General features: G+C 41.0%; 1 protein-coding gene across 2 annotated transcripts in view; it reads right to left on the reverse strand.

The window, feature by feature from the left end:
- The window catches only part of PHF2 (PHD finger protein 2), a 156113-nt gene that overhangs the window by 9740 nt on the left and 119844 nt on the right, over positions 1–26529 (reverse strand). For both annotated transcript variants that reach the window (XM_081937062.1, XM_081937063.1), the window contains 7 exons: positions 25997–26425; positions 25097–25216; positions 22784–22902; positions 16301–16479; positions 15828–15901; positions 13864–14021; positions 1909–2186 (listed from right to left, as the gene is read on the reverse strand). In XM_081937062.1, the coding sequence (XP_081793188.1) occupies positions 1909–2186; positions 13864–14021; positions 15828–15901; positions 16301–16479; positions 22784–22902; positions 25097–25216; positions 25997–26425 (1357 nt within the window). The remainder of the gene's footprint in view (positions 1–1908; positions 2187–13863; positions 14022–15827; positions 15902–16300; positions 16480–22783; positions 22903–25096; positions 25217–25996; positions 26426–26529) is intronic.

Raw genomic sequence — 26529 nt, forward strand, 5'->3', positions numbered from 1 at the left:
TACATTACACTTTTGCCGAGTTTTAAAGTTAATTTAACTTGAGTGATATGTCTTCAGGTAATGTAATTTTAACATCTGTTTATGTTTTGTCAAATCTGTATAATGAAGAGTCACGTTTTCATTTAATTTCAGAGAATTTCAATATGTATATATTCATCACATCAGATGCTGAAAACAGAAATTACATCTTTTTAAGGAGTTGTACCAAGGGCAGCTATTTTAATGCAATGTTGGGCATTAATATCTATATACTTATTAGAAGCTAAATATTACTGTCTTTCTGCCTGCCTGCCTGCCTGTCTAGCTAGCTAGCTGGCTATTTTATATATATTAAAAGTTTCTCACTTTTTAAGTTTATTTTTTGTTGCCTTTGAGTCGGTCTTGACTCCTGGTGATTGCTGAACTAGTCTGTTTTCTTGCCAATATTTTCAGAAATGACTTGCTATGACCTTCTTTCTAAGACTGAGGGAATGATTGGCCCAAAGTCACCCTACTATCTTCCATATCTAAAGGGGGGTTAAAATTCAGTATTCTATGTTCTAGACTGGTGCCTTAATCATTACATCAAACTGGTTCTCCTTCCATTGTTAAAGGTAAAGATAAAGATTTCCCCTGTCCAGTCATTTCTGACTCTATGGGGTGGAGCTCATCTCTGTTGATTAGCTGAGGCAGCCAGCACTGTTTGAAGATGTTACCATGTTCATGTGGCCAGCATGACTATAAGCCGAGGCACATATTGGTTACCTTTCCACTAAAGTGCTACCTATTTATCTACTTGCATTTGCATGTTTTCGAACTAATAAGTGGGCAGGAGGTGGAGCAAGTAAGTAATGGGAGTTCACCTGTTGCATGATGCTTGGTCTTAAACTGGGCTGTCAGCTTTCCAGTTGACAAGCTCAGTGTCCTTAACCCCTGAGCCATTGTTTCCCCACCTTCTAATACTACCATTCCATTAAAAATGAAGTTACTCTATCTTTGATGAAGCACTAATAAGTGCTTTGAATCACTCAATCATTAATTTTAAAAGGTAGTACACAACTTTCCCCATTTTCCCCCCTTACCTTACAAATTTTAAAATTTGTAGAATTTGACACAGAATGGACTGGAAACAGGAAGACAACATTAATTGATAGGATAATGAAGAATAACACTGAGGGATCTGTCTACACATTATTAGACTGGGATTTTATGATGGATAAGGGCAATAACTTTCTTGAATAAAAACTTGGGGAAACAAAATTTATTTTGCATAGCTCAACTAAAGTGACGGTTCTGAACTTACTAATGCCCAATTCTTGGAATTTGATTTAATCAACATAGGAAAGTTTTTATGCCAAGGTATCAGAAATTATCCTTACACATAGGAACATAAGCAAAAATCATTTCAATCTTTATGCAATGCTGTAACAGTGTACAATATATGAAGTCCTGGTCCAACAGCCATTATTACACTATGCAGGGAACAAGCTATACAGAATTAGCCTGCTACTTACATAATTCTGCACAATTTTACCACCAAATTAAGGCAGAAGATAAGCATGAGAACTGTCAAGCAGATCGTGCTTACACCTTGTAGTTGATATTCAGTTTCCTTCAATCAACTCATGCATCATAAGCCTCAACACTCATTCAACATAAGTTTTTGCTAGTCTTACTTTGAAAAATTGAAATCACTCAGCTAAAACATTTGTAGCAAACTCTCCCTATGTCACAGAGAGAAAGCATTTGAAGTTCACTTTGTATCAGTTGTGCAGGTCAGACCACTGCCCAACAATTGGGCCTCTGCTTCAGAACTTTGACAAAGAAACAGGGTGCTACTCTTTTTAGCTTCAGAAGTGCTATCTTCGGAAATTTCACTGCCTTTCTATGATTACTATCCAGGGGAGAACTTAAGTAGGGTTTTCATACCATAATCAGAATCTTTAAAACAGGCATCTAAGTGGTCCTGGTCTTCATCATAATCTTCAATATCAATGTTGTTTTTTGCAGTCTTTTTCAATAATCGTTTGCCTGCATTTTTGCTATTGCTGCTTCCAGATTTTTTGGAGTTGGTGGCAGAGATGGAATTATTCTTAGCTTGATTGGTGCCCCATGAAGGCTGTAGGCAAGAGTCCGAAGACTGGAGATTTGCCATTGATAACATTCCTTGGATAGCTTCCTGTGTGCTGGGAGATGCAGGTGGTTGACTAAAAGTGAAGGAAGAGGCACAAGAGAAACCTTTCAAATTAAAGCAAGTATAGGAGCTATAGAATAAATATATAATGTTATAAATTGCATCTTATGTCATCCATTGTAATACGTGTGACTTTTTTACACAAACAGGTCAACATCACATGGGCAAATGTGGCTTTTTTGGGGTCAAACAGGTCAAACACACATGGGTTTGCATAAAATTGGACATTATGAGAAGCATACAGAAACCAGAAGTAGGGAATTTCAGAGACACATTTGAAACATGAGAGTACTTTCACTTCCCATCTGAAGTTATAATAACTTTCAACATTTCCTTCTTCTAGGACAAGATAGAATTATTCCCTGTTGTTCTGCTGAAAGAAACAGTTTTATCAAATGAATATTTTAATTGGATCCATCCGCTATGTTTAAATACAAAAGACCAAGGGACAATTGTCATGAAAATTCTAGAATGGATGTTGTGATGTTACATTGCATTGCTAAATTAGGAATTGGTGATGGTTCTTTACAACTATGCTATTGTGTTTTTTCTTACAAGGTAAGATGTTAAAAGGGATAAAATAGGTGACAAACAATCTCAGAGAGAAGCACATATTTCTCTCCTTCTAATCTTTCTTGTTTTGGTTGGCTGAAATTGTTGTTTTGCTTATTTTTCAACAACAATGCGCTCCATCAATTTACTGTAACAAAACAGGAGAAATCATTAAAAAAAATATCTAATACTTTCAATTAGTTTTTTTTTCAAGTGAGAAACACTGTAAGGAAATGGAAACTTGCATGTAATACTTGAATACAAGGCAAGAAGTGAGAGTCCAAGAAAAAATCTTTTCTGGAACTGCCTGGGACATGATCAAATCTGTAACACAGAATCTATAGATCACTGCAGATGACGGTATAATTCTAGATGCCAATGGGGTAGCTGTTTACAGTTCCACACCACAATGTTGCTGATTCCACAATGATCTGCATGAGAGAAGGAAATACTTTCTCTAACTTCATCATAAGAACCATCAACAAAATATGCAACAGAAAACTAGATAAGACTGGAATGTTTTAAAGCAAAGTTCCTTGGACTGACAAAACCATAACGGAGGCTGAGGGGCTTTTTATCTAAATGTTTTTTATTGTTATTAGGGAGTTCCAGGGAGGGGGGGAGGTTAACCAGGCCGGGAGAGGAGCCAGTGCCAGACGAACAGGTGAGTCCAGGAGGGAAGTGAGCGGGGTGGGGGGGAGAAGGAACAAGTTATTCCAACAGAGGGTTGTTTGATTACAACGGTTGCGGGGAGGGGGGGATGCGAGGACAAGAGAAGATCACAAGGTCGGTTGGGAGACCGTGGCTGCTGGCTACGCCCGGTCGTTTGTACCAACCCCCACAACCTAGGTGGCCAGGAACTACAGAGCCAGGGCCTGCGGCTGATGCTTTACAATGCAAGGTCCGTGACCAACAAGGCCCCCCTCATTAATGAGTTGATCTCTGAGGGGGAGCTGGACCTTGCAGGGATAGCAGAGACCTGGTTGGGCCACGAGGGTGGTTTACCCCTCGTGGAAATGTGCCCACCAGGTTTCCGTGCATTCCATCAGCCTCGGGCCCTGGGTAAGGGTGGTGGGGTGGCGGTAGTTATACGGGAAGGTCTAGAGCCGAGGGAGTTCACTGTTCCTCAGATACCCAGATTTGAGTCCCTTGGTGTGAAATGGGGCCCAGGGAGGCAGTGGGGTTTGCTGATTGTATACTTGGCTCCTCGCTATACATCAGCGGCCCTGCCCGAGCTCCTCGAGCTGATCTCGGAGACGGCGGTTGAGATCCCCAAGCTTTTGGTTATGGGGGATTTCAACCTGCCGTCAACGGGAGCAGCATCTGAGGTGGCTCGGGAGTTCATGGCTTCCATGACAGCCATGGACCTGACCCAATTAATTCAGGGCCCCACACACGAAGGTGGCCACACACTGGACCTTGTTTTTGTATCTGAGCAGTGGATGAGTGATCTGGGAATAGGGGTTTTAGTTGTTACTCCCCTGTCATGGTCAGATCACTCATGTCTCCGGCTGGACTTCCCTGGCGCTACCCCCCACCGCGAGGAGGCGGGACCAGACTGTCCAAGCTGGTACCACCCCAAGCACCTGATGGAGCCGGATAGGTTCCAGACGGAGCTTGGGCCATTACCTGTAGCCCTGACCCACGCTCGGTCGGAGGACCTAGCGGCCGCCTGGAATAGGGCGGCGGCTGGGGCCTTAGATCAGGTTGCGCCTTTGCGACCTCTCCTGCGGCAGCGACCGACCCGAGCTCCTTGGTATACCGAGGAGTTGAGGGTGATGAAGCGCCATAGGAGACGTCTAGAGAGCAGGTGGAGGTCCTCACGCTCCGAATCTGATCGAACACAGGTAAGAGCCTATTTACGGACCTACCTTGTGGCATTGAGAGCGGCCAACGTAGATATTGTGCCGCTCTTATTGCGTCCGCTGATAACCGCCCTGCCGCCCTGTTTAGGGTGACCCGCTCCCTCTTATCGCAGAGGACGCGGGGGGTGCCCTTGCAGGGCAGAGCAGAGGAGTTTGGGGAATATCTGCAGGACAAAGTCTCTCAGATCCGGAGCGGATGGGTCCCCTTCAGTGGGCCAGACGGGCCGTCAACAGTGAGTCTTGTGAGACCATTCTGGGAGGAGTTTGATTCTGTTGCCCCCGAGGATTTGGACAGGTTGCGTGGACGGCTGCGACCCACCACATGTTTAATGGACCCGTGTCCCTCCTGGTTGGTACTGGCATCTTGGGAGGTGACTCGAGGCTGGCTTCTGGGCCTGGTGAATGCCTCATTGGGTGAGGGATCCTTACCAACTGCCTTGAAGGAGGCGGTGGTGAGGCCCTTGCTTAAGAGGCCTTCACTCGACCCAACGGAGCTAGCTAATTATCGTCCAGTCTCCAACCTTCCCTTTCTAGCGAAGGTTGTCGAGAATGTGGTGGCGCAGCAGTTTCCACGACACCTTGACGAATCCGATTATCTAGACCCACGCCAGTCCGGCTTCCGACCCGGGCACAGCACGGAGACAGCCTTGGTCGCGTTGGTCGATGATCTCTGGAGGGCCAGAGATAGAGGTTGTTCCTCTATCCTGGTCCTATTAGACCTCTCGGCGGCTTTTGATACCATCGACCATGGTATCCTATTGCGCCGGTTGGAGGGGATGGGAGTCGGAGGTACCGTTTTGCGGTGGTTCGGCTCCTACCTCTCCGACCGGAAGCAATGTGTGTTGACAGGGGGGCAGAGGTCGTCCCTGAGGCCACTCACTTGTGGGGTGCCACAGGGGTCGGTCCTCTCGCCTCTCCTGTTCAACGCATATGTGAAGCCGCTGGGTGAGATCATCCGTGGTTTTGGGGTTGAGTACCATCTGTACGCTGATGATACTCAGCTGTACATTTCAACCCCAAACCACCCCAACGAGGCTGTCGAAGTGATGTCCCGGTGTTTGGAAGCCGTCGGGGTCTGGATGGGGGACAACAGACTCAAACTCAACCCCTCCAAGACTGAGTGGCTGTGGCTACCGGCACCTCGGTTCAGCCAGCTGATTCCATCGCTGGCCATAGGGGGCGAACAATTGCCCCCTGTGGAACGGGCGTGCAATTTGGGCGTCCTCCTTGATGCCCGGCTGTCAATGGATGACCATGTGGCAGCCGTGGCAAGGGGGGCGTTCCACCAGGTTCGCCTGGTGCGCCAATTGCGCCCCCTACTGGACCGGGATGCCCTGCGCACGGTCACTCATGCGCTGGTGACGTCCCGCCTGGACTACTGCAATGCTCTCTACATGGGGCTGCCCTTGGGACGCGCCCGGAGACTGCAGTTAGTTCAGAACGCAGCCGCGCGGGCTGTGATGGGGAGTACTCGGTACTCCCACGTAACACCTCTCCTCCGCGAGCTGCACTGGCTACCTGTGGTTTTTCGGGTGCGTTTCAAGGTCCTGATTACCATCTTTAAAGCGCTCCATGGCACAGGACCTAGTTACTTGCGGGATCGCATCCTCCCACACACATCCCTGCGGCCAATTCGCTCACACAGGGAGGGGCTTCTCCTGGTGCCGTCCACTAGGCAATGCCAGCGGGCGACACCAAGGAGTAGGGCTTTCTCTGTGATGGGCCCAACCCTCTGGAGTGACCACCCCCCCGACATCAGAACCACTACTGTCTTCCGCTCCTTCCGGAAAAAATTGAAGACTCACCTCTTCCGATTAGCGGGCCTGGCATAATTACAACTGTTACCTCCTGGTAGACGTATTATTAACTGGTTATTTTAGGGGTATTGTTTTTAATTTAATTTCTGTGTTATTTTTAGGGGTTTTAAAATTATATTTATATATACTGGCTAACTGTACAGTTCTTTTTAACTCTATTTTTAACCTCCTCCATATTTAACTGTACATATTTAATTTTTCTATTTATTATATTGTGATGTATTCTTTGCATGGACTGTACACCGCCCCGAGTCCCTTTTGGGAGAGGGGGCGGTCTAGAAGCACAGTAAATAAATAAATAAATAAATAAATAAATAAATAAATAAATAAGTAAGTAAGTAAGTAAGTAAGTAAGTAAGTAAGTAAATAAATAAATAAATAAATAACTGATTTGGCTACAATTGGGCAAGATACATTTGGGTGGTGGTAGATGAAAACGGCTCTATTATGCTTTGGTATTGTGTGGTATTGGGATGCGGTGGCTCAGAAGATCGGCAGTTCAGTGGTTCGAATCCCTAGTGCCACGTAACAGAGTAAGCTCCTGTTACTTGTCCCAGCTTCTGCCAACCTAGCAGTTTGAAAGCATGTAAAAATGCAAGTAGAAAAATAGGGACCACCTTTGGTGGGAAGGTAACAGCATTCCCTGCGCCTTTGGCATTTAGTTATACTGGCCACATGACCACGGAGACATCTTCGGACAGTGCTGGCTCTTCAGCTTTGAAACAGAGATGAGCAGTGCCCCCTAGAGTCGGGAATGACTAGCACATATGTGTAAGGGGAACCTTTACCTTTACCTTATTGTGTGACAGCCATTGTCATAGAAAATGCTGGGAGGGGGATTCAACTAAATATAAAATACTCTAGAACCTAATATCCCACAATCAGTGAAGAAACTGATTGATAACAAGCTGGCTATTTCAACAAGAAGGCAAACCAAACAATGGTATATCTCCAAATTGACCATTAAGTATTGTCAGGAAAGAAAAATAAATGTTTCAGACTGGCCTACACAGCCTCAGAATATTATCAAAAATTGGGGTGGGGGGAGATTTCAATGCATACAGGAGATCTATTTCTGAGCTGGAAGACCTCTGCAGGAAGAAAATTCCAAAGGCGCAACTGGCTACAAACAATATTGTGAACCTACTATTTCCATCAAAGGTGTTGCAAATTGCTGACTGGGAGGGAGTTTTGCACCTGCCGTGATAATTGTTTATTTTGAATGCCTAAACAGCATGCATTCACATTTGCAGAAAGATGTGTTGTTGAGCTTTGTATCATGCTAATGTATCAGCAGCCACGCAACTGCATTTATAAGTCAATTTTCTTGTGAGAAGCTCTGAAGAAATGAAAACAATGGTAGCTCTTTTTAGTAGTACAGGATATGGGTGAGCACTTGCTTCCCCTCATTAAGAAAATGAGTTCAAAAGAGAAATCCGTGAAAAGAGAGCCAATATATCAACCAATTCTAAAATATGTTAAGACTCTGGAAAAACACCTATTGATGTTCAGCAGGTTATGTTTGGATCATTTTTGGATGGAGTTGGTGTTTAAAAGAATTTGTCCCTTTTGTAGTGCTATGCCAAACATTAGCAAATGATTTTATTACTATCATCAACTCCAAGAGCATTTAAGACATTTGTTTGTTTTCTCCAAGACCTCTCTTAAAACCTTGAACCCTTGAATCAAATGTAAATGGACCATCAAAAGTTGCCTGCCAAATGGGAAAATTAGAGAGGAACTGCCTAGAGGAAGGTGAGTGTTAGCAAATAAATTGTGGGATCTGATCAAAACCAGTGGCTGGGCAGGCAGAAGGAAACCAAGTTCTTCCCAAACTCTTAAAGTGACAGAGCATTCAAGCACGAACTCAAATGGAAGAGACTCCTAAAGGACTGTTTTTTAAAACTGAATTGCCTGTCATTTTGCCTTGGGCTTAAAGATTCTGTTGATCCTACTCTTGAAAAATTTCCTTAATATCAATAAGATCTGTGCAAGAAATGTTTACATTGGATTGCACCCAATGTGTTTTTCATTAAGGATATTTGCATTTTAGTAATTCTGGATCTGCTCAAAGTGAAATATAAAACAGGAAACAATTATTAAACCCTAGAAAATCATATCCCCTTTTTGTACTTGTAGTGATTATTAGCATATATTTTCTTTAATGAGAGAAAATACCGAAGAAAGTTTTTTTTTTTCATACGAATTCTACACATAATTAAGATTGGTTTTCTGGCTAAATATAATAATAGCATAATCATAGATCTCTTTGTTATTTTTAAAACATATGTATGATAAGTCGTGACTGTCATTTGAGTGAATCTTTTTTGACTGTCATTTGAGTGAATCTGTTTTTTCAACAAAAGGTAAGGAGGAATAGTTTTGATCAATTTGTTCTGTTTATAACATGGTTCCCAGGCCTACCCACCCTCTGTCCCTTTTCTTATTTATTCTTATGTTTATCAACGTAAGGCTGTTGATTCGTTAATGTTTTTATATATAATGCTGTTGCACTATGTTGTACTAATTAGTTAGCACAAACTAAATTTTAAAAGGTGTCTAGAGAGGAAAGTATGCATAATGCAGGTTGTGTAGTTAAAAATACTTATACCTTTTTTCATCTGTTATGTGCTATGATTAGTTCTGTCAGTCTGCCAGTTTTGTTTTGAATAAACAAACTTTAAATGTTCAGTTCATGCCTCATATGCAATTTTTAAAAAGTTCTAAATGTAATTACAAAAAAGATTTCTCTGTGAAGAGAATATAATTGCAATATACATTCCAGTGCATTACGAATAATAATTATTTCTCTAAAAGTGAAGTATAAAAGATAACTCCAGTTCTTTTATCCAGACAGAGTCTGTTTGTTTTTCCATTTCTGAATAATTCATAAAGGCAACATTGTGATAAAAAGTATTAGAAACCTTATTGGGGGGGGGGGGGGAGATTGGTAAACCATTACTCTGCACCTTGATGATTTCTCCAGCACACAGGTCCAGAAATGTGTGCCTGTTTGGAGATTCTCCAAATACAATTACAATTTGCAAAGAATAGCTTGATTTCTCTAGCTACCGTGTTTCCCCGAAAATAAGACAGGGGCTTATTTTCTTTTGCCCCACAAAATATGGCCTTGGGCTTATTATAGGGGAGGGCTTATTATTTCTGGGGCAGGTGAGAAGCAAGGCGCGCCTTTTACCTTTCCAGCTCCGTCGCGTTCCTCGCCATTGTGCTCAGGGAAGTGGCTGGTAAAAAAAAAAAACTTCTCGCGAGTTCAATCAAACATCTTGAAATCGCGAGGTTTTTTTTTACCAGGGGCTTCCCTGAATACAATGGCGAGGAACACGACGGAGCTGGAAAGGTAAGAGGCACGCCTCGCGGCCCAACACCACCCACCTCGCCCCAATGGTAAAGGCAGCCTGCCTGGTTCCCTTCCCCGCCATCCCATTAATGAGGGGTGGCAGGTGGGGGGGAGAAGCGAGGCATGCCTCTTAACTTTCCAGCTCCGTTCCGTTCCTCGCCCTTTCGCCGATTGAATCCCCTTGTAAAAAAAGCCTCATGAGTTCCACTCGCAAGATTTTTTTTACAAGGGGATTCAATGAGTGAAAGGGCAAGGAACGCGACGAACCTGGAAAGATAAGAGGTGTACCTCACAGCCCAACACCGCCCACCTCGCCCCAACAGTAAAGGCAGCCTGGCTGGTTCCCTTCCCCGCCATCCCTTTAGTGAGGGGTGAGAGGTGGGGGGGGAGAAGCGAGACGCATGTCCTAGCGCTACCAGAGACTGACAGCTCCGTCGCGTTCCTCGCCCTTTCGCTCATTGAATCCCTTTGTAAAAAAAATCTTGCGAGTTGAACTCATGAGGTTTTTTTTACAAGGGGATTCAATGAGCGAAAGGGCGAGGAACGCGACGGAGCTGTCAGTCTCTGTAGCGCTAGGACACGCATCTCGCTTCTCCCCCCCCCACACCTCCCACCCCTCACTAAAGGGACGGCAGGAGAGGGAACCAGGCAGGCTGCCTTTACTGTTGGGGTGAGGTGGGCAGTGTTGGGCTGTGAGGTACACCTCTTATCTTTCCAGCTTCGTCGCGTTCCTCGCCCTTTTGCTCATTGAATCCCCTTGTAAAAAAAATCTTATGAGTTGAACTCCTGAGGTTTTTTTTACAAGGGGATTCAAACGGCGAAAGGGCGAGGAACGGAACGGAGCTGGAAAGGTAGGCGTGCCTCGCTTCTCCCCCCCCCCCACACCTGCCGCCCCTCGTTAAAGGGACAGCGGGGAAAGGAACCAGGCAGGCTGCCTTTACCATTGGGGCAAAGTGGGCGGTGTTGGGCCGCGGGGCGCGCCTTTTACCTTTCTAGCTTTGTTGCATTCCTCGACATTGTATTCAGGGAAGCCCCTGGTAAAAAAAAAACCATCTCGCGATTTCAAGATGTTTGATTGAAGTCGTGAGAAGTTTTTTTTTCACCAGCTTCTTCCCTGAGCACAATGGCGAGGAACGCGAGGAAGGGAACCAGGCAGGCTGCCTTTGCCGTTGGGGTGGGCGGTGTTTTTTTGCAAGAGAAGGAACAGGCAGGAGGGGTTGATCACATTGCTGGCCTGCCGCTGTTTTTGCCGCGAGCCCTCTTTTTGCCCCGGAAGCCGGTAGTTGGTACAGTGTTAATGGCGGGGACTGGTTGCACATGCGCTTAAATATTTGGGGCGGGCTTATTTTCAGGGGAGGGCTTGTTACGGCGCATGCTCTGAAAAGCCCGATTGGGCTTATTAGCAGGGCATGTCTTATTTTTGGGGAAACACGGTAGTATCAATACTTGCATCTTTGTGTATGATATTAATTGTGATTTCAGAAGGATAACACTGATATAGAAACCTATTTAGACAAATAATTTGCATCTGGTGCAATGATGAGTACTGGGCCGTCAGATTAACTGCTGTATTACTTTTCTAAATTGCTCTACAATAGGACTATTCCCTTACATTGTGAGATACTACAGCTCAGCAAAGCTCAGCCACTTGTACAATACAAAGAATTGTTCCAACAATGGAAGGAGTATTAGTCGACAAACTTCTCAAATGTAGATTTAATAACATTGGTCCAGAATTGCTTGACCAACCCAAATTGATTTAGAAGTGCTTCTCAATGAAGTACAGAATGATTTATACCTTGAGTTTTTCTGGGGTTTCCTTTATTCCTAATTCTTTGTTTGAAGCAAACTTATAATTATTCTAGTTTGAAATTAATTGTGAAATAAATTCAGTATGCAGCCTCTAGCAAAGTGTCCATTTTGTAAAAAAAAAATGATATGTATTAGTCAAATTAATTGGTCCCAACAAATCAGAGATCATCAATCCAATGGATTACTAATGGTTGCATATACCACATATCTATCCTAGGGTAATGCCCTAGGATAGATAACTTAGACCGGGAAGTAGAGGCAGCTAAGATTTGCATTTGCCATTTGGTGGGATATGGAGGGTGAATCTCAAAAGGTAGACAGAATCAGATGAGCCTCTGAAATTTGTTTATATTAATGCAAAATAAATTACATCAAATAAATATATATAATTACTCTTGTATATTTAATCATTTCCCCCTACAACTACATTAAATCATATAATATTGTGGCAACCTTTGATTGGGTTCTGAGGGCCATGGCTTTTAGGGGTCATATATGGTGCATAGATTTTTACAAATCTACCAACATTGGTTAAATCTTTATACTGTGTTTTCCCCAAAATAAGACAGGGTCTTATTTTATTTTGACCTCTGAAATAGGTGCTTGGCCTTATTTTGGGGGAGGTCTTATTATTTTTGAGGTGCAGGAGGTGGAAGGTATGGTCACCGCATGGCTGCTGATGTGTTGCAATATGTTCAGGAAGGGCTTATTTTAGCAGATGCGCTCAAAAGCCCAATTGGGCTTATTATCCCACGGAGGTCTTATTTTGGGGGAAACAGGGTATTTGCCCAAAGCTTTCTCCTTTAAAAAGTATTCCTCTGCAGAGGAATGATTGAGTCTGTCATCTGCACCTCTATAACTATCTGCAACCAAACAAGACAGACACAGACTTCAACGGATAATTAGAATTGCAGAAAAAACAATTGCTATCAACCTGCCTTCCAACTTGCATTCCATTGAGGACCTGTATACTGCATAAGTCAAAAAGAGGTGTGAAAATATCTACAGACCCCTCACATCCTGGACATAAATTATTTCAACTTCTACCCTCAAAATGATGCTATAGGGCACTGCACACCAGAAAACTAAACACAAGGATAGTTTTTCCTCGAATGCTATCACTCTGCTAAACAACCAATTCCCACAACGTTGTCGAATTATTTACTACTATGATTCTTCTCATCCTTCTTAATGCCTATCCTCTCCCACTTATGAATATAACCTTGTTGCTTGTATCTCTATGATTTATATTGTTTTATTTATTTCCTAGTATGATTTGATTGCTTATTAGTAACCTATGACTATCACTAAGTATTGCATCTTTTTATTCTTGATGAATGTGTTTTCTTTTCTTTTATGTACATTGAGAGCATATGCGCCAAAGACAAATTCCTTGTGTGGAATCATACTTGGCCAATAAAGAATTTTATGTCCTATATTCTATATTCTATTAAACACTTATGTGAAATATAATTAATAAGAAATAGGTTTTAATTCTTCACTGAAGAATTCAGGTTATTTTGCATAACCTTAAATGGGCTAGTGAAATGGAAAGTATCTCAGGAAAGCTTCTGCCTTAATATATTTACTAATCTTTAAGATGCCACCATATTCTGCATTATTTTTTTAATATAAAGAGTATACACAGACAGAGAAAATGCAGTTTAAATGTGAAGAAATAGGTTGTGCATCTTGATTAGAACAGGAAAAGGAGATTTCGATTACCTGTGGGAATCCACGTGTACCTTTTAGCAACTCCTTTAAAAAAAACAGATTTCTCTAATTTTTCTCCTGAGCTTTCAAAGACAACTTTATCTAGTGCATCTGTCAGCTCCGGCCAGCCCAGAGGGACATTCTGAAGAGAACCTGACAGCATCCTCTCAATGAACCAATAATTAGGAAAATGAAAAAATGAATAATATATAGTTTGCTAGCAAAGTCGATTCTTATATTCTCTTAATTATATTATTTAAAATAGAACGGGATTTTTGTTACCATAATGTTAGAACAGCATCTCCCTAAAGATTCAATCCCAACCCAAGTAGACTTTCACAACTCTCTGTAGGCCTGACTGTTTGAGTCTGTTGTGATATGTTCTTAGTTTATTCTGAGGTGTCTGAATTTGAGGCATTTGAGTCTGTTGTGATATGTTCTTAGTTTATTCTGAGGTGGACTCACCCACATGGGGTGGGTTCTCTGTGTTTTAACCTTTATAAGCTATATAAATCATATAAATATTATAAATACATATTATGTAAAAAAGAGGTTAACCGTCCTTATGCATACCTGTTGCTGTTGTACTCTAAACCTCCAACTTCCTTGCTTGCCTGCAAAAGATCTAGAATGCCAGCTGAACTTGCAGCCTCTTTCTTCACTTTAGAATTGCGCCCTGGCTTGGCCTCTGTGTCAATGTGAAGAGAATCTTCATCAGAGGAGTCATCACTCTGCAAAAGTCAAAGAAAAAGAGTATAACTCACGGCCGCTCATGCCCTGATCACCTCCAGAGAGGATTACTATAACATGCTTTAGATAGGGCTGATCCTGAAAAGCATTCAGAAGCTTCAGAAGCTGTAGAGTGTGGCTGCATGGTATAGCGTATGTCAATTTTTTCAATTTCCAAACATTAGGGGTGCTCAAATGTTGTGACATGCTTTGGGGATTGTAAATATATTTTGGTTACTTTAATATAATTTAGATGTCCTTGGTAAGTAATTACATAAATATCATAACTTTTAAATATTTTGCTTGTTTTCAAACAAAATATTAACCAATTTTGTTGTATACATGATGTACAATGACAATAAAGGCTTTGACTTTGTTTTGTTTGAGCCTCCAGTATAGTGCATGTCATACCTCTGTCCTTCAGCTATGTGGGCTGCCTGTCTGCTTCTGGATTCAATTCAACCTGCTGGTTTTGACCTTTAAAGCCGTACATAGGATGAGACAGGTTATCTGAAGGACCACTTCTTCCCAATTATAACTTCTGTCCAATTAGGTCCAGCAGCTACGGCCACTGTGAAGAGCTGTGTTCTGGATCTCATCAGATGGAACGCCTTACTAGATGGGTATACTGTGGTTCCCATCTACTAAGGAATTCCATCTGATGAGATCCAGAAGACATGCCTTCTCCACAGTGGCCTGTGCTATCTCAAGCATCATCCCACCCCCCACCCCCACCCTGAGATTAGCCCCACCGCTTTTAGCCTTCCAAAAATGCTAAACATGATTTTTCCAATGACTTCTGGAAATCCATTGGGGGCCGGGAGATGGTTGCATTATAAAAGTTGATTAGCATTCTCTCACAGTCTTGGTTTTTCTACATTTTATTTTTTTTGTACTTTAGTATTTTAATGATTGCTATACTGTTTTCGTTGTCACTATGGTTGTCCGTTGCTCAGAATCATGTTCTCTAAGATGGGCAGCTATATAAACCTGCTAAATAAATAAATACAAATTGGACTAATTGGACTCAGTGGTTATTTGACAGATATTATTAGAAGAATGATTTCACACAATAAACACTACTGTTACCGTAGTAATTTAGAAAGACACATTCTAAACGATTCTATTGGATTCTGCTGATGTATTAAGAAGAAGACAATTCTTGTTTGCCTCTATATCCTCAAATCCAGTTCCTGAAGAATTCTCCAACTCACAGAATTATTAGTTAATTATTATTAAGGAGCAAAGGGTTGGTTGCACCAGAGAGGGGAGCAAAAGAAATCTCCTATGTTAGTTGAAGGCCACTAGAGGGGCATTCGATTCCAGAGGGAAGCTGCTTCTATAAACCAGTCAAATCACTTCTCCAACTAGCATAACACAATTAACAACTGACTTGCAATAGATACCCAGAGTTTCAGCAGAAAACTTCCTCTACTCTTTTTGGAGAAGTTTTTTTTCTTCTTCTGTGAAACCAAATGATAAATACAGTATTATGTCAAAATGTATTTATTTGTCACTGGAAAAGACACTTGGTGGAATGGATTCTTCCTAGAGCTCTAAATACATTCCAGAAGATTGGACAACCAATTGAAGAAAATTGCAAGGAATTAAAGAGGAATGAACAGAACTCTCTGTAGCATGTAGACAGATGTTAAGTTCTTCTGGGAAAGAAATGCGCATTACTGGGAGAAAATGCTTTTCTTGTCAGTGTATAAAAAGCAATAAATATGCAATGTATGTCTATGATTTTGGTAAGCAGCCCAAATCCTTAGGCATGAGAGTAATTACGGTATATACTGACAGAATACCTTGTATAATACTGATTCCACTTTTGGCTTCTTCACTGGAGTGTGCTGTGTAGTTTCTTTTTTATCTGATAAAACTAGGAAGAAATTGAAATAGAGTTTTTAGCTTTACTAAATAAAAAACAGCATGTAGGCAATCCATCTCATTTTTAAAATGTATTTCCAATTACTCGGGTAATATTTCATTTCTGCACATGCCCTCTTAGCAAAAGGCCTTCATGCACATGTACTGAATCATCCCAAAATATAACAAATCTGCAAATAGGTTAAACAAAGCTGGGGGGAAATAATGCTGTCCAAACAATTAGACTCAGACCTGCAACAGTCTGTGACTCAACTATTTGCAACTCTAAGGGCCACACAGAGACTTTGCTGGTCATTTCTTTGAACAGAAAGTTATCCTCAGCTCAGTTTGTTTTGGTTTTGCTTTGCTGTGATGAATAGCATAATTTATACAAGAGTAGAAACAGTCTTACATGATAAATCTCTCTTTGTGGCGTTTTTCTTCCTTCTAATTGGAAATTCATCTATCTTCAATTCTCCATCATCGGAGACATATTCATATTCATCTTTCACAGGTTTTGCTTTATCTTCTTTGAGATTTTGCTGTGACCCAAATATACCAGGATTCAACTGAGTTTTCATTCCCTTTGATCTATTAAAATAAAGGAAATTAAATCAGGAAGGGAAATACTGAAACAAGTTTTAAATAAGAAATGTCATCATATTAGAGCCATTTTTGACTTACAACAAATAACAAACAGAATCCACAAATGGGTATATGTAGACAAACAGTGCACTATATAAATACATTCTCCAATATTACCGGAAAGTAGCCAGCAAGATATACAATATGACCAAAATCCCTTCTGGGGATTTTTTAATCAACTAGGTATCTAAACCCACCATCATTACAATCACAATCACCATCACCATCATCATCACTATCCCAGATCAACCCAGTGCAGAATGAATCACCACTGTAGATTATAGACCAGCGATGGCGAACCTTTTTTGGCTCGCGTGCCATAAGGGTGGGAGCGCAGGGGGGTCGTGTGCAGGCGTGCCACACCCATAATGCAATGCACGACCCCCCCAGTGCGCATGCGCACACAACGCGCGACCCCCCCCCATTTTTGCATGCTTTTTTCGCCTTCCCCAGGCTCCAGAGGCTTTATAGGAGCCTGGGGAGGGCGAAAAGAGTCTCCCCCACCCCTCTCAGAGGCCCTCCGGAGGCTTCAGGGAACGTCCGGAGGCTTCCCTGAAGCCTTTGGAACGCTTAAAACGACCCCCCGAGCAAACTGGAAGTGACTTCCAGTTTGCTCGGAGGGTCGTTTTAAACGCTCTGAAGGCATCAGGGAAGCCTCCGGACGGTCCCTAAAGCCTTCGGAATGCTTAAAACGACCCTCCGAGCAAACCAGAAGTCACTTCCGGTTTGCTCGGAGGGTCATTTTAAGTGTCACTTCCGGTTTGCTCGGAGGGTTGTTTTAAGCGTTCCGAAGGCTTCAGGGAAGCCTCCGGGCGGTCCCTGAAGCCTCCGGAGGGCCTCCAGGAGAGTGGGGGAGGCTCTTTTCACCCTCCCCAGACTCCTATAAAGCCTCTGGAGCCTGGGGAGGGCGAAAAATGGCTTTTAAAAAGGTGAACTTAGCTGGCCAGCGCACGCATGCGTGCTGGCCAGCTGACAGGGCAGCGCCTCGCGTGCCCTGACAAATAGCTCCACGTGCCACCTGTGGCACACGTGCCATAGGTTCGCCCTCACTGTTATAGACTATAATCTACCACCATTGTTCAGTGCTGACTGATAGAAAGTTTTTTACTTCCCAATCTAAGGAGGAAAGACACTGTGTCAGACCTGGAAGACCTTTTACATTTGGGCCTTCAGGCCTGCCACATTTTCTACTGTGGGAAAATGGGAGGGGGGATTATATAGAGCGGTGGTTATATATAATCAAAATTACATTCTTTCTCAGAAAGTCAAGGTCAACTTGCCCTGCACCTGGAATGGTGTGACTGGGAGGCATCTCTAGTTGGGATGGTGCCTAATTGGACCATATGATGGACATGTGGGTGCTGAGCAGGGACTTTCAATTGGGTGGGAAAAACCTGGAAATTTTCAGATTCTGGTTTTCCCAGATGTATCTAAATGACATCTCTAATAAAATGGAACTTTGAGGAAACTCAAGCCTCGGAGTCTTCTTTCTTTAGGGGTGTTACTTGGAACCCTGATACACTAACCAGCCCAGCCCAAAGACACTCAGTCAGTTTTTATGCACAAGGGACAAGTAGAATGTTGATCTCATGACTTCTAGTCCAGCACGTTAACCACTACACCACTGTATCTTTAAATATATTAATGGTGAGAAAGGGGTATCAAACTGGATTTCAGCATTGTAGTTCTCCGCGGCCAGCGAGGGAGGGGGGGAACAGGCCGGACGCCTCCTTCAGCACTCTGCTGACCAAAACGGGATACACCCTCCCCCCCACGTCCCGTTTTTGGCCTGGATGACCTCCTGCAGCACTTTGCCAGCCAAAAGATATGATATTGTAAAATTAATGTAATAAACCAGTCAACCAATATGTTGATCATCAACTTTTATAATCCATAGGTAGCCTAGCTGAGAAACTACGGAAGTTGGAGTCCAACATATTTGCAGGGGAAGCCAAACTTCAGCCAATTTGAAGGCTGTTAGCACCACATTTGCAGTGGTAGAAAACCCATTGCATAATGTTAGTAATGCAAGCACGAGCACAAGAGACCCATTTTGTCTGCCAGAGGAACCGTGGGCCAGTCCTTTGCTATTACCAGGCTGGCCGCACAGGCTAGATTTAAGCACCTGGTGGGCCAGATTCATCCTGCAGGCCTTGACTTTGACACCCCTGTTCTAGAAGAAAGAACTTTCAATATTAAGTAAAAATCAAGAACACAGGGCATAACCTCAAACTGACAGGAGGGAACTTCAAAAGTAAAAACAATTACTTCACAAAAAGAGTAGTAGAAGCTTGGAACCAACTTCCAGCAGAGGTAGTGGGTCAATCCTCAGTAACTATGTTTAAACATACTTGGTATAAACACATGTCCATCTTCTGACAACTCACAGGGTACACTTGATGGACCACAAGATCTTTTTCTGCCATCAGTTTATGTTTCCTAATTTCTACCCCTGGCTTTCTCCCTCAATCACGCACACATACATGTTACATGGTACAATTCAGAAACATATAACCTTTACTAAGGAAGTGAGATATCACACTCCAATTACAGGAGAAAAAACAGTAGAAATACAGAGGGTTCACATTATTAAAAAGATACAATTTCAAGCTTATTATTAAAAATGAGACATTACTGATTCTGCTGATTTCGTTTTCATTCTTCAATTCATCTGCTAAACTACAAATTTTATCTGTTCCTGCACATGATTGCAATGTGAAATAAATTCCTGGATTCCTTCGTATCCATGCTGTCCCTGGATCAGTGTAACAAATAACGCTCCATTGCCTTCAATAAAGAGGCCTTATCCTGTAGTGGGTTTATTTGGGATAGGAATAACAACAACAGCAACATGCTATGGAAGTGTATGTTCCACAAACCATGACCGTGAATTTGCCTAAAAGTAGGTTATGTTGATAATAACCATTGAAGCTCTCGGGCACTGAGTCATCAGCAGTTATGCTTAGGAAACAATCATTTGAAAAGTTATTCTGCACAGCTCCCCTTAGAATGAATGAGAATTGTCTAAGGCAGTGACGGCAAACGTTTTCAGCACCAAGTGCCCAAACCAGAATGCCTGTTTATACACACACGCTGGAGTGCCAGAAACCCAAAGACCAGCTAGCCAGTGCGCATGCCTGGTTTTTGGCCATTGTTTTGGCTATTTTGGGGACATTTTCCAGCTGTTTTTGGGCCCCAAACAGCTTGAAAATGGCCAGAAAAACAGCCTGAAAACTGGCCTGAAAAGGGCCCCCCAAAAGGTCCAAAAATAGCTTTTCATGCTGTTTTCCGATGTTTCAGCATCCATAAAGACCAGCTGGCTGGTGCACACTGAAAACCAGAGGAGCAGCTGGTGAAGGCGTGTGTGCCCACAGAGAGGGATCTTTGTGCCACCTCTCGTACACGTGCCATAGATTTGCCATCATGAGTCTAAGGGAACTTCAAGTGGGCACACATAATGGAGCTTTCCAAGCCAATTTGGTGTAGTGGTTAAGGTGCTGGCCTAGAAACCAGGAGACTGTGAGTTCTAGTTCTGCCCTAAGCATGGAAGCCCATGAGTGATCTACAGCCAATCACTCTCTGTCAACCCAACCCACCTCACAGGGTTGATGTTGATGGGAAAATAACAGGAGGAAGGAGTACATTATAAAGTAACAAAGGTAGCATAAAGGACTAATAAATAAATACTCAACTTGTGGTATCTATTTTCTCCTTATTTAGAGTTTGTTCAATTTAATAGGTCTATAACAAAATCAATTATATTTCTGGTTTAAATAGAAGTATCAAAAATAGATTACTAGAGAATCAAATAAATAATTATGAATAAAACTTCCATCTCTTTTATGTGACAGATGGTATTTATCTTTCTACTAAGAGAATCAACTTAAATATAATTATCAATGCTTGACCAGCATTGGTAGACTAATATTAAATGGTTTATTTTAAAATTCATCTGATAGACTAGGTATTCATTTGCTAGGAACTGATCAACTTCTATTGATCTTGAAAGTTAGAAAAAATGTGCTGTATTAAATTCAAATGCAGCACCATCTGGTTCACAATATAATCATATATACAAACTCTGAAATAAATAGTTCATATGCATTCTACAGACGTATCCATTTATGCAGAAAAAATAATATGAAAAATGAAAGATGCTATCAACCAAATGTTCTATTATTAATATCTACTAGTACTATTGAATTCAGTCTTTGCCAACTGAGCAGTATCATTAGTATCACTAAAAAGAGATTTTCTTACTTCTGAAGAAAAATCTGAACAAAGGTAGCAAAAATGAGTTCATTTATCTTAGTTGTCAAGACACAGCATGAAATAATTACTTTCAGGTTAGACTGAATGAAATGAAATATTATTAATGATGGTGATAACATTGATTAAAGCAGTTGCAGATGTTTAAGACTGTTAAAAATTGAGAGGGAGGGTGGTGACATGGAATTGTACCGATATGCATCCATTATGACTTCTATATTCCTTTCTATCCTTTCCCCAAATTATAAACTGAAAAGGTGAAAGCACACTGAAGTCAGGGAAAAAAAGGAAAAGGAATTTATAATGGCTGCCCACTCCACTAGAGTCAAATGACAAGGCGAGAAGGACAGATGGAAGGTCTTCCTAATAGCAAGTCAGCATCTATAGTATCATGCAATGGCATATGTAGATTTCCAAATTAAAATATTCTTGAAGCTGTTCTTGATCCAACACTACTTCTCACCAGACATTGCTGGGACCATTCCTTTCTCATGTTCTAGTGAAGGACCAGGTTCTCCATTATGTAACTAGGACCCCCGTCTTGCAAACCGAAAATATTTATCCTAACTTTGAATCAGTCATGCCTGACTTGGTATCATGCCAATTTTCTAATAAAGGCAGGGTATCTGGACCTCCTCATCCTCACCAGTGTGAGAAAAAACATTGGAAACCAGCAGGATCTGAAGACTGTACTGTTAAGTCTGTAAGCTACCAAGACTATGTCAAAGGTTTATCTTTAAGGGATGGGCCAGTCATCTATCAACTCGTCAGTTTGCCTCCTATGCTTACAATTTTATCCCAAAATGAAATATTTATTGACACTTTTTTTTAAGAGACAGAATTTAATTGCACTATAGCTCTAGCACTTCTATATTTTCACAGAGATGAATCATTTCTGGATACATCACTCTTTTCTAATTAAAATCCAAAAGGCCTACAGTGTTCCTTTGCTTATTTAGTCCTTAACTACACAAGCTTTTATGCTTGCTTTGGTCATTAGGACTCTTATCAGCTCATAGTCAACAACGAAGTATAATATAAATAATGCATATTCATAACATAATAGAAACAAATCATACCATTAAATGTACCTTGCATTATTGGAACAACAATTCAGCCTAGGATCATCATGAAACATAGCACCAAATGTCATCAGAAAAGTGTCACGTTGGAGGCGCCTCCCATAAATCCTCAGATCCCTAATGCTTTTTTAAAGGGTCAGTTCTTCCCTCCCTTTCTGATTGAGAGAAAGGGGGCTCTTTTCTTTTGTTTGTTCGTTATTTCCCATGCTATAGGACTATGGGCAAACAAAGCTTCCTTGCCTCCTCACTTCCTTCACCCCTCCCTCCTTCTCTCCCTTAATGAACTGACCACTGAATAAACTTGGGCTACTTCTGAAGTCACTTAGATGGGATCAACTCATTTCTGTAGTTCTAGCTCTAGACTCCCAATTTGCTGAGAACAAGTAGCGCAATGGAATAAAAGTTTGGAAACCTCACATTTGGATAGAATGTGAGTTCTACTCTTTGTCAGCTGGGTGACTGGCCCAATCTGGGTGACTCTCTCAGCCCAACCAATCAGGATTGTTATTGTATGTGTGGAAAATGGGAGAGAGAGAGAAAGAGTATTAGGTATGTTTGCCACCTTGGGTTATTAATATGGTAAAGCAGGCAGGATAAAAATCTAACAAATAAATAAAATAAAATGTTAGCAGTGGTACAAATCTACGCTTAAGTCTGGGTCACCATGTTTTCATACAAGAGTTGTTCACTGAGTTAAGGGCAGCAAAATCAATACTTTACATCCATCCTCATTTTCCTTCCCTTTCATTCTACTACATCAAATACAAATATGTTTAGACATAGGTACTTATACCTATGTTTAACTGGGAATAATATAGGTCACATCTAGTAAATTATGAAATGTGGAAGGCTTGCAAAAATCACAGCAAGTACTGTTTTATTAGTCAGTGTTCACCTACCCCAGTATTTTCTTGTTGGAGAAAGAAAACATAAATTTATTATCTTTATTTCCTGATAATGGTGTCTTCTCCAGTTTGTGCTCCTCTTCCATTTTCAGTAGTGAATCAGGTTTACTGTTCTGAAAATTAGAGGGCAACAGTTATTATCTCAGCTGAGAGGTTATTTGTTGCTGCATAGAATCAATGGCATATAAATAGCACAGTGAACATCCCAGCTTTCCCCCCATAAGAACTGTTCTGAGTCATATAATCTGTTACAAAGTGGAAATATATATGTTGACTTAATTGGTAGTAGGGCTGCTCAGGAAAACCCTAAATAGTTCAGTAACACAGCAACAAGGGTACTGAAATGGTCCTCGTAGTTGGCTGCTTAAAACAATAATGTTCTTTGGAGCCTTAAAACTGCCATGGAATTTTAACTGCAGACTGAAACATTGAGTTCAGTTTTATGTGACAAAACTAAGAGGAAAGCAGAAGGAAATTGGGGGGTGATAGAAAACAATTACCATTCCACTGGTTATGTATGTAAGGGCACAACATATTAGTTTTAAAAGAAATGTGCTGTATGTTAAATTTCCAGCAACAAAATCCAATGGGCCATGCCATTTCGGGGACATGTGCAACTGGATCATAGGGAATAGCTCACATCTTACTTTATATGGATGTGAAAATGTGAGTCAGGCTTCAGTGAGATTTATGATGAGATACGGCACAAGAGATAGGATGGAATCGCACACTAGCTCTATGCCTCTGAATGCTGTGTTGATGAAAACTATTTCCTAAATTGTGAAATGAATGTGCATCTATAGGATCAATTAAAAATACATCAGTATGAATGGGACTGTATGTTTGTCAAGTGATTATACCAATTACACAGTAAACTGAATTCTGAGATCTCTTTTGTGCATAGAATTTCAATCTAAAAAATGAAATCCAATGCACAATATAGCTGAAAGAAGAGAGTCAGGGTACATTGTTCACTCATTTTCCTCCCTCATTGCAGAATTCCATTCAAATCTCCTCTTCACTACTATTGTAGTAGTGAAGAGGAGTGGTATTTCAAAATTATTTGTAGAAAGAGTATCAGAAAAAAATGCTTCTTTTTTCTCACCTTAGCAGAAATTTCTCATAAGTAGAACTATGCTAAATAAACATTCTTGCAAATATTGGCAATAATTAGTGTTTCTCATACATACTCTATGATTCTGAACTCCAAATACTGTAATTACTTGGGCTAATTTATTTCATTGTTAATGATTTAATCAATTATTTTTTTATATACTGTGTTTTATTTTTTTACATACTGTATTAATTGCAAACTGTCTTTAAATATTGTTTATTAACAAATGGGCAGCATATATGTCAACAATTAAATAAATAGTTGATTTTAGTTGAATTGAATCAATTCAATTGCACTCGTTTTTGGCAATGCAATTGTCAGGCCTGCAGAGGTTCCTTTAATAATCTTTGGCCTGCCACACTTTCTTATAATTTCCTATGTGTTTCATTAGTGTAGTAGTTGGGAGGGAGGGATAGAAAGGAGTAGGATTGTGGATTGTATTGTTTTGATTCTTCCTAGAAGCTCAAGGTCATCTTTTGTCTCCGCACCTCAACACCTGACCGGAAGCAGAGGGGTGTAGATGCCAGCGTGGAAGATGATGATTGGAACATGTGATGAATTTTGGGGTGTGGGGATAGATATGAACTTTCAACTGGGTGAACCCACAGGATGTACATTAGAGTTGAAATTTCATAGCATAATGCCAACATGCCTGTATTATTAAATTGCAACTTTAAGGATGATTCTGTTCTGGACTCTGATTTACTTTTGCATGGTATTTGGAACGCTAACAGCAATCTTACCCCAAAACAGACAAAAAATAATCAGTCAATAAATGAAATAGTTTTCTAGTATTGAGTTGCAAAATCTGCAAAATATCCTTTTTTTCTGTAACTCTTCCCCTCCTCCATATAAAAATCCAAACAGAGAAACAAAAAACCAATTAACTTTCAGGTATTTTTTTCAGAAAGGAAGAGGTCAAAAGTACTAATGATATGCAGGAAATCCTGCCCTTACGTTCAAGTAGTTTTGTAATTATCATTTCTGAATACTCAAAAAAGAAAAAAAACCTAGATATTTGAAAATGTTCAATCAAAAAAATCTTAAAGAAGCAATTTGGTGGAGCAAAAAAAAATATGTGACAGGACAAATTTCAGAGAACATTTCTCCAATCAGTATCCCTAATGAGCACTAAACAGAAGTATGGTCCTTATTAAAATGTTTATTGACGCCCAAGATATGAGAGGCTATACCTTATATTTCCATTTTGCTTCTGTTTTGGATTTATTCTGTTCCCGAACCTCAAACTTTTCCACTTCATTTTGTTTTTCAACCGATTCTTTAGTAGGGGTGTTCAAAGCATTCTTGGCAGCCTAGTTAAAAGTAATAAAGAGATTAGCAGCTAATTTCCAATTAAAAGGACAACAAAACATCTCTCTCTCTCCTACTAATTCCCATATGTAAATTTGGCTAATATGAATTATCAAAATAATATGAGATTTGTCTAGAAATAATATGACCCCAAAAGTTAAAACATTAGAGGTCATTAAAGGAAAAAAAAGTTTTTATTTGAAAAGCACTACAAAGTGCAGATGATAAGGAAAACAGGCTAATCTGCTAATCTAATAATTCTATTTGGCATATTATGAACCAATTCTCACAACTTGTGTAATACATAGCAATCTCCAACATGGGGACTAATCAAAAACAAAAAATCATTACTTCATTAAGTCCTATAAATTCTTCATGAAGTAATGGAGTTCTGTTTTTGATTACTCCACATGCTGGAGATCTCTACGGATTGCACAAGTTGTGAGAATCGGTTCAAATTCCTCATATTGCCAGTGACACTGGTAAAGGTACTACGATCTTCCATCTTAGGCCCATACTCTTGTGTGATCATCCACTGATTTATACAACAAAACGAACCAACAAACTAGTAAAAAGTACAGATAGAAAACTGTCACTGTCACCATATCTAATTTCATGAAGGGAACCCATACAAAACCAGGGTAGCTGGAAGTCAAATACTGAGCAAGGTATACCAATTTTGGAAATTACGTTTATAAATTATGCTTGGTTGAGCTAAAGAGGAGAGCAACTACCAAGAGATCTCTTGCCCCAAATTATTACTGAATATTCACTCTGCTCACCTTTCCCTTCTTTGGTGTTTCAATCTTTGTTAGAGCCTCCTTTGTGTGGGCCTCTAGAAGGTCTAAATTTGGAATGGCAGGTGGAGGTGGTTCTTTAACTTTTTTGCCTTTTTTCTTCCCTTCTCCCTTTACTTTTGGGGTTTTGGGGGACTTGGGGGGCTTAGGTGGCTTGGGAGGTTTAGGTGGTTTGGGAGGTTTAGATAGCTTGGTGGGTTTCGGTGCTTTTATTGCTTTGGGAGTCTTTTTCTTAGGGACTTTGTCAGGTGGTGGCGGTGGCGGAGAAGGTGGAGGAGGAGGCGGCGATGGTGGCGGAGGAGGTGGCGGAGGCGTTTGTGGTGGGGGTGACGGTATTTCTTCTTTCTCCACAGGAGTGATTTCCTCAACATTCACCTTAACAGCCACTTCAGGTTTGCTGACTTTCAAAGCATTCTTCAGGAAAAAAAAAAGACGAGCATATTGTCAGATCAACTTTCATATTTTTGTTGCTACAAAATAGCTAACCTTCTACATTATTTTCAGAATTTTCCCAAAGA

This window comes from Natrix helvetica (genome assembly GCF_964273705.1).
Source record: "Natrix helvetica genome assembly, chromosome: 1".
Taxonomy (NCBI): domain Eukaryota; kingdom Metazoa; phylum Chordata; class Lepidosauria; order Squamata; family Natricidae; genus Natrix; species Natrix helvetica.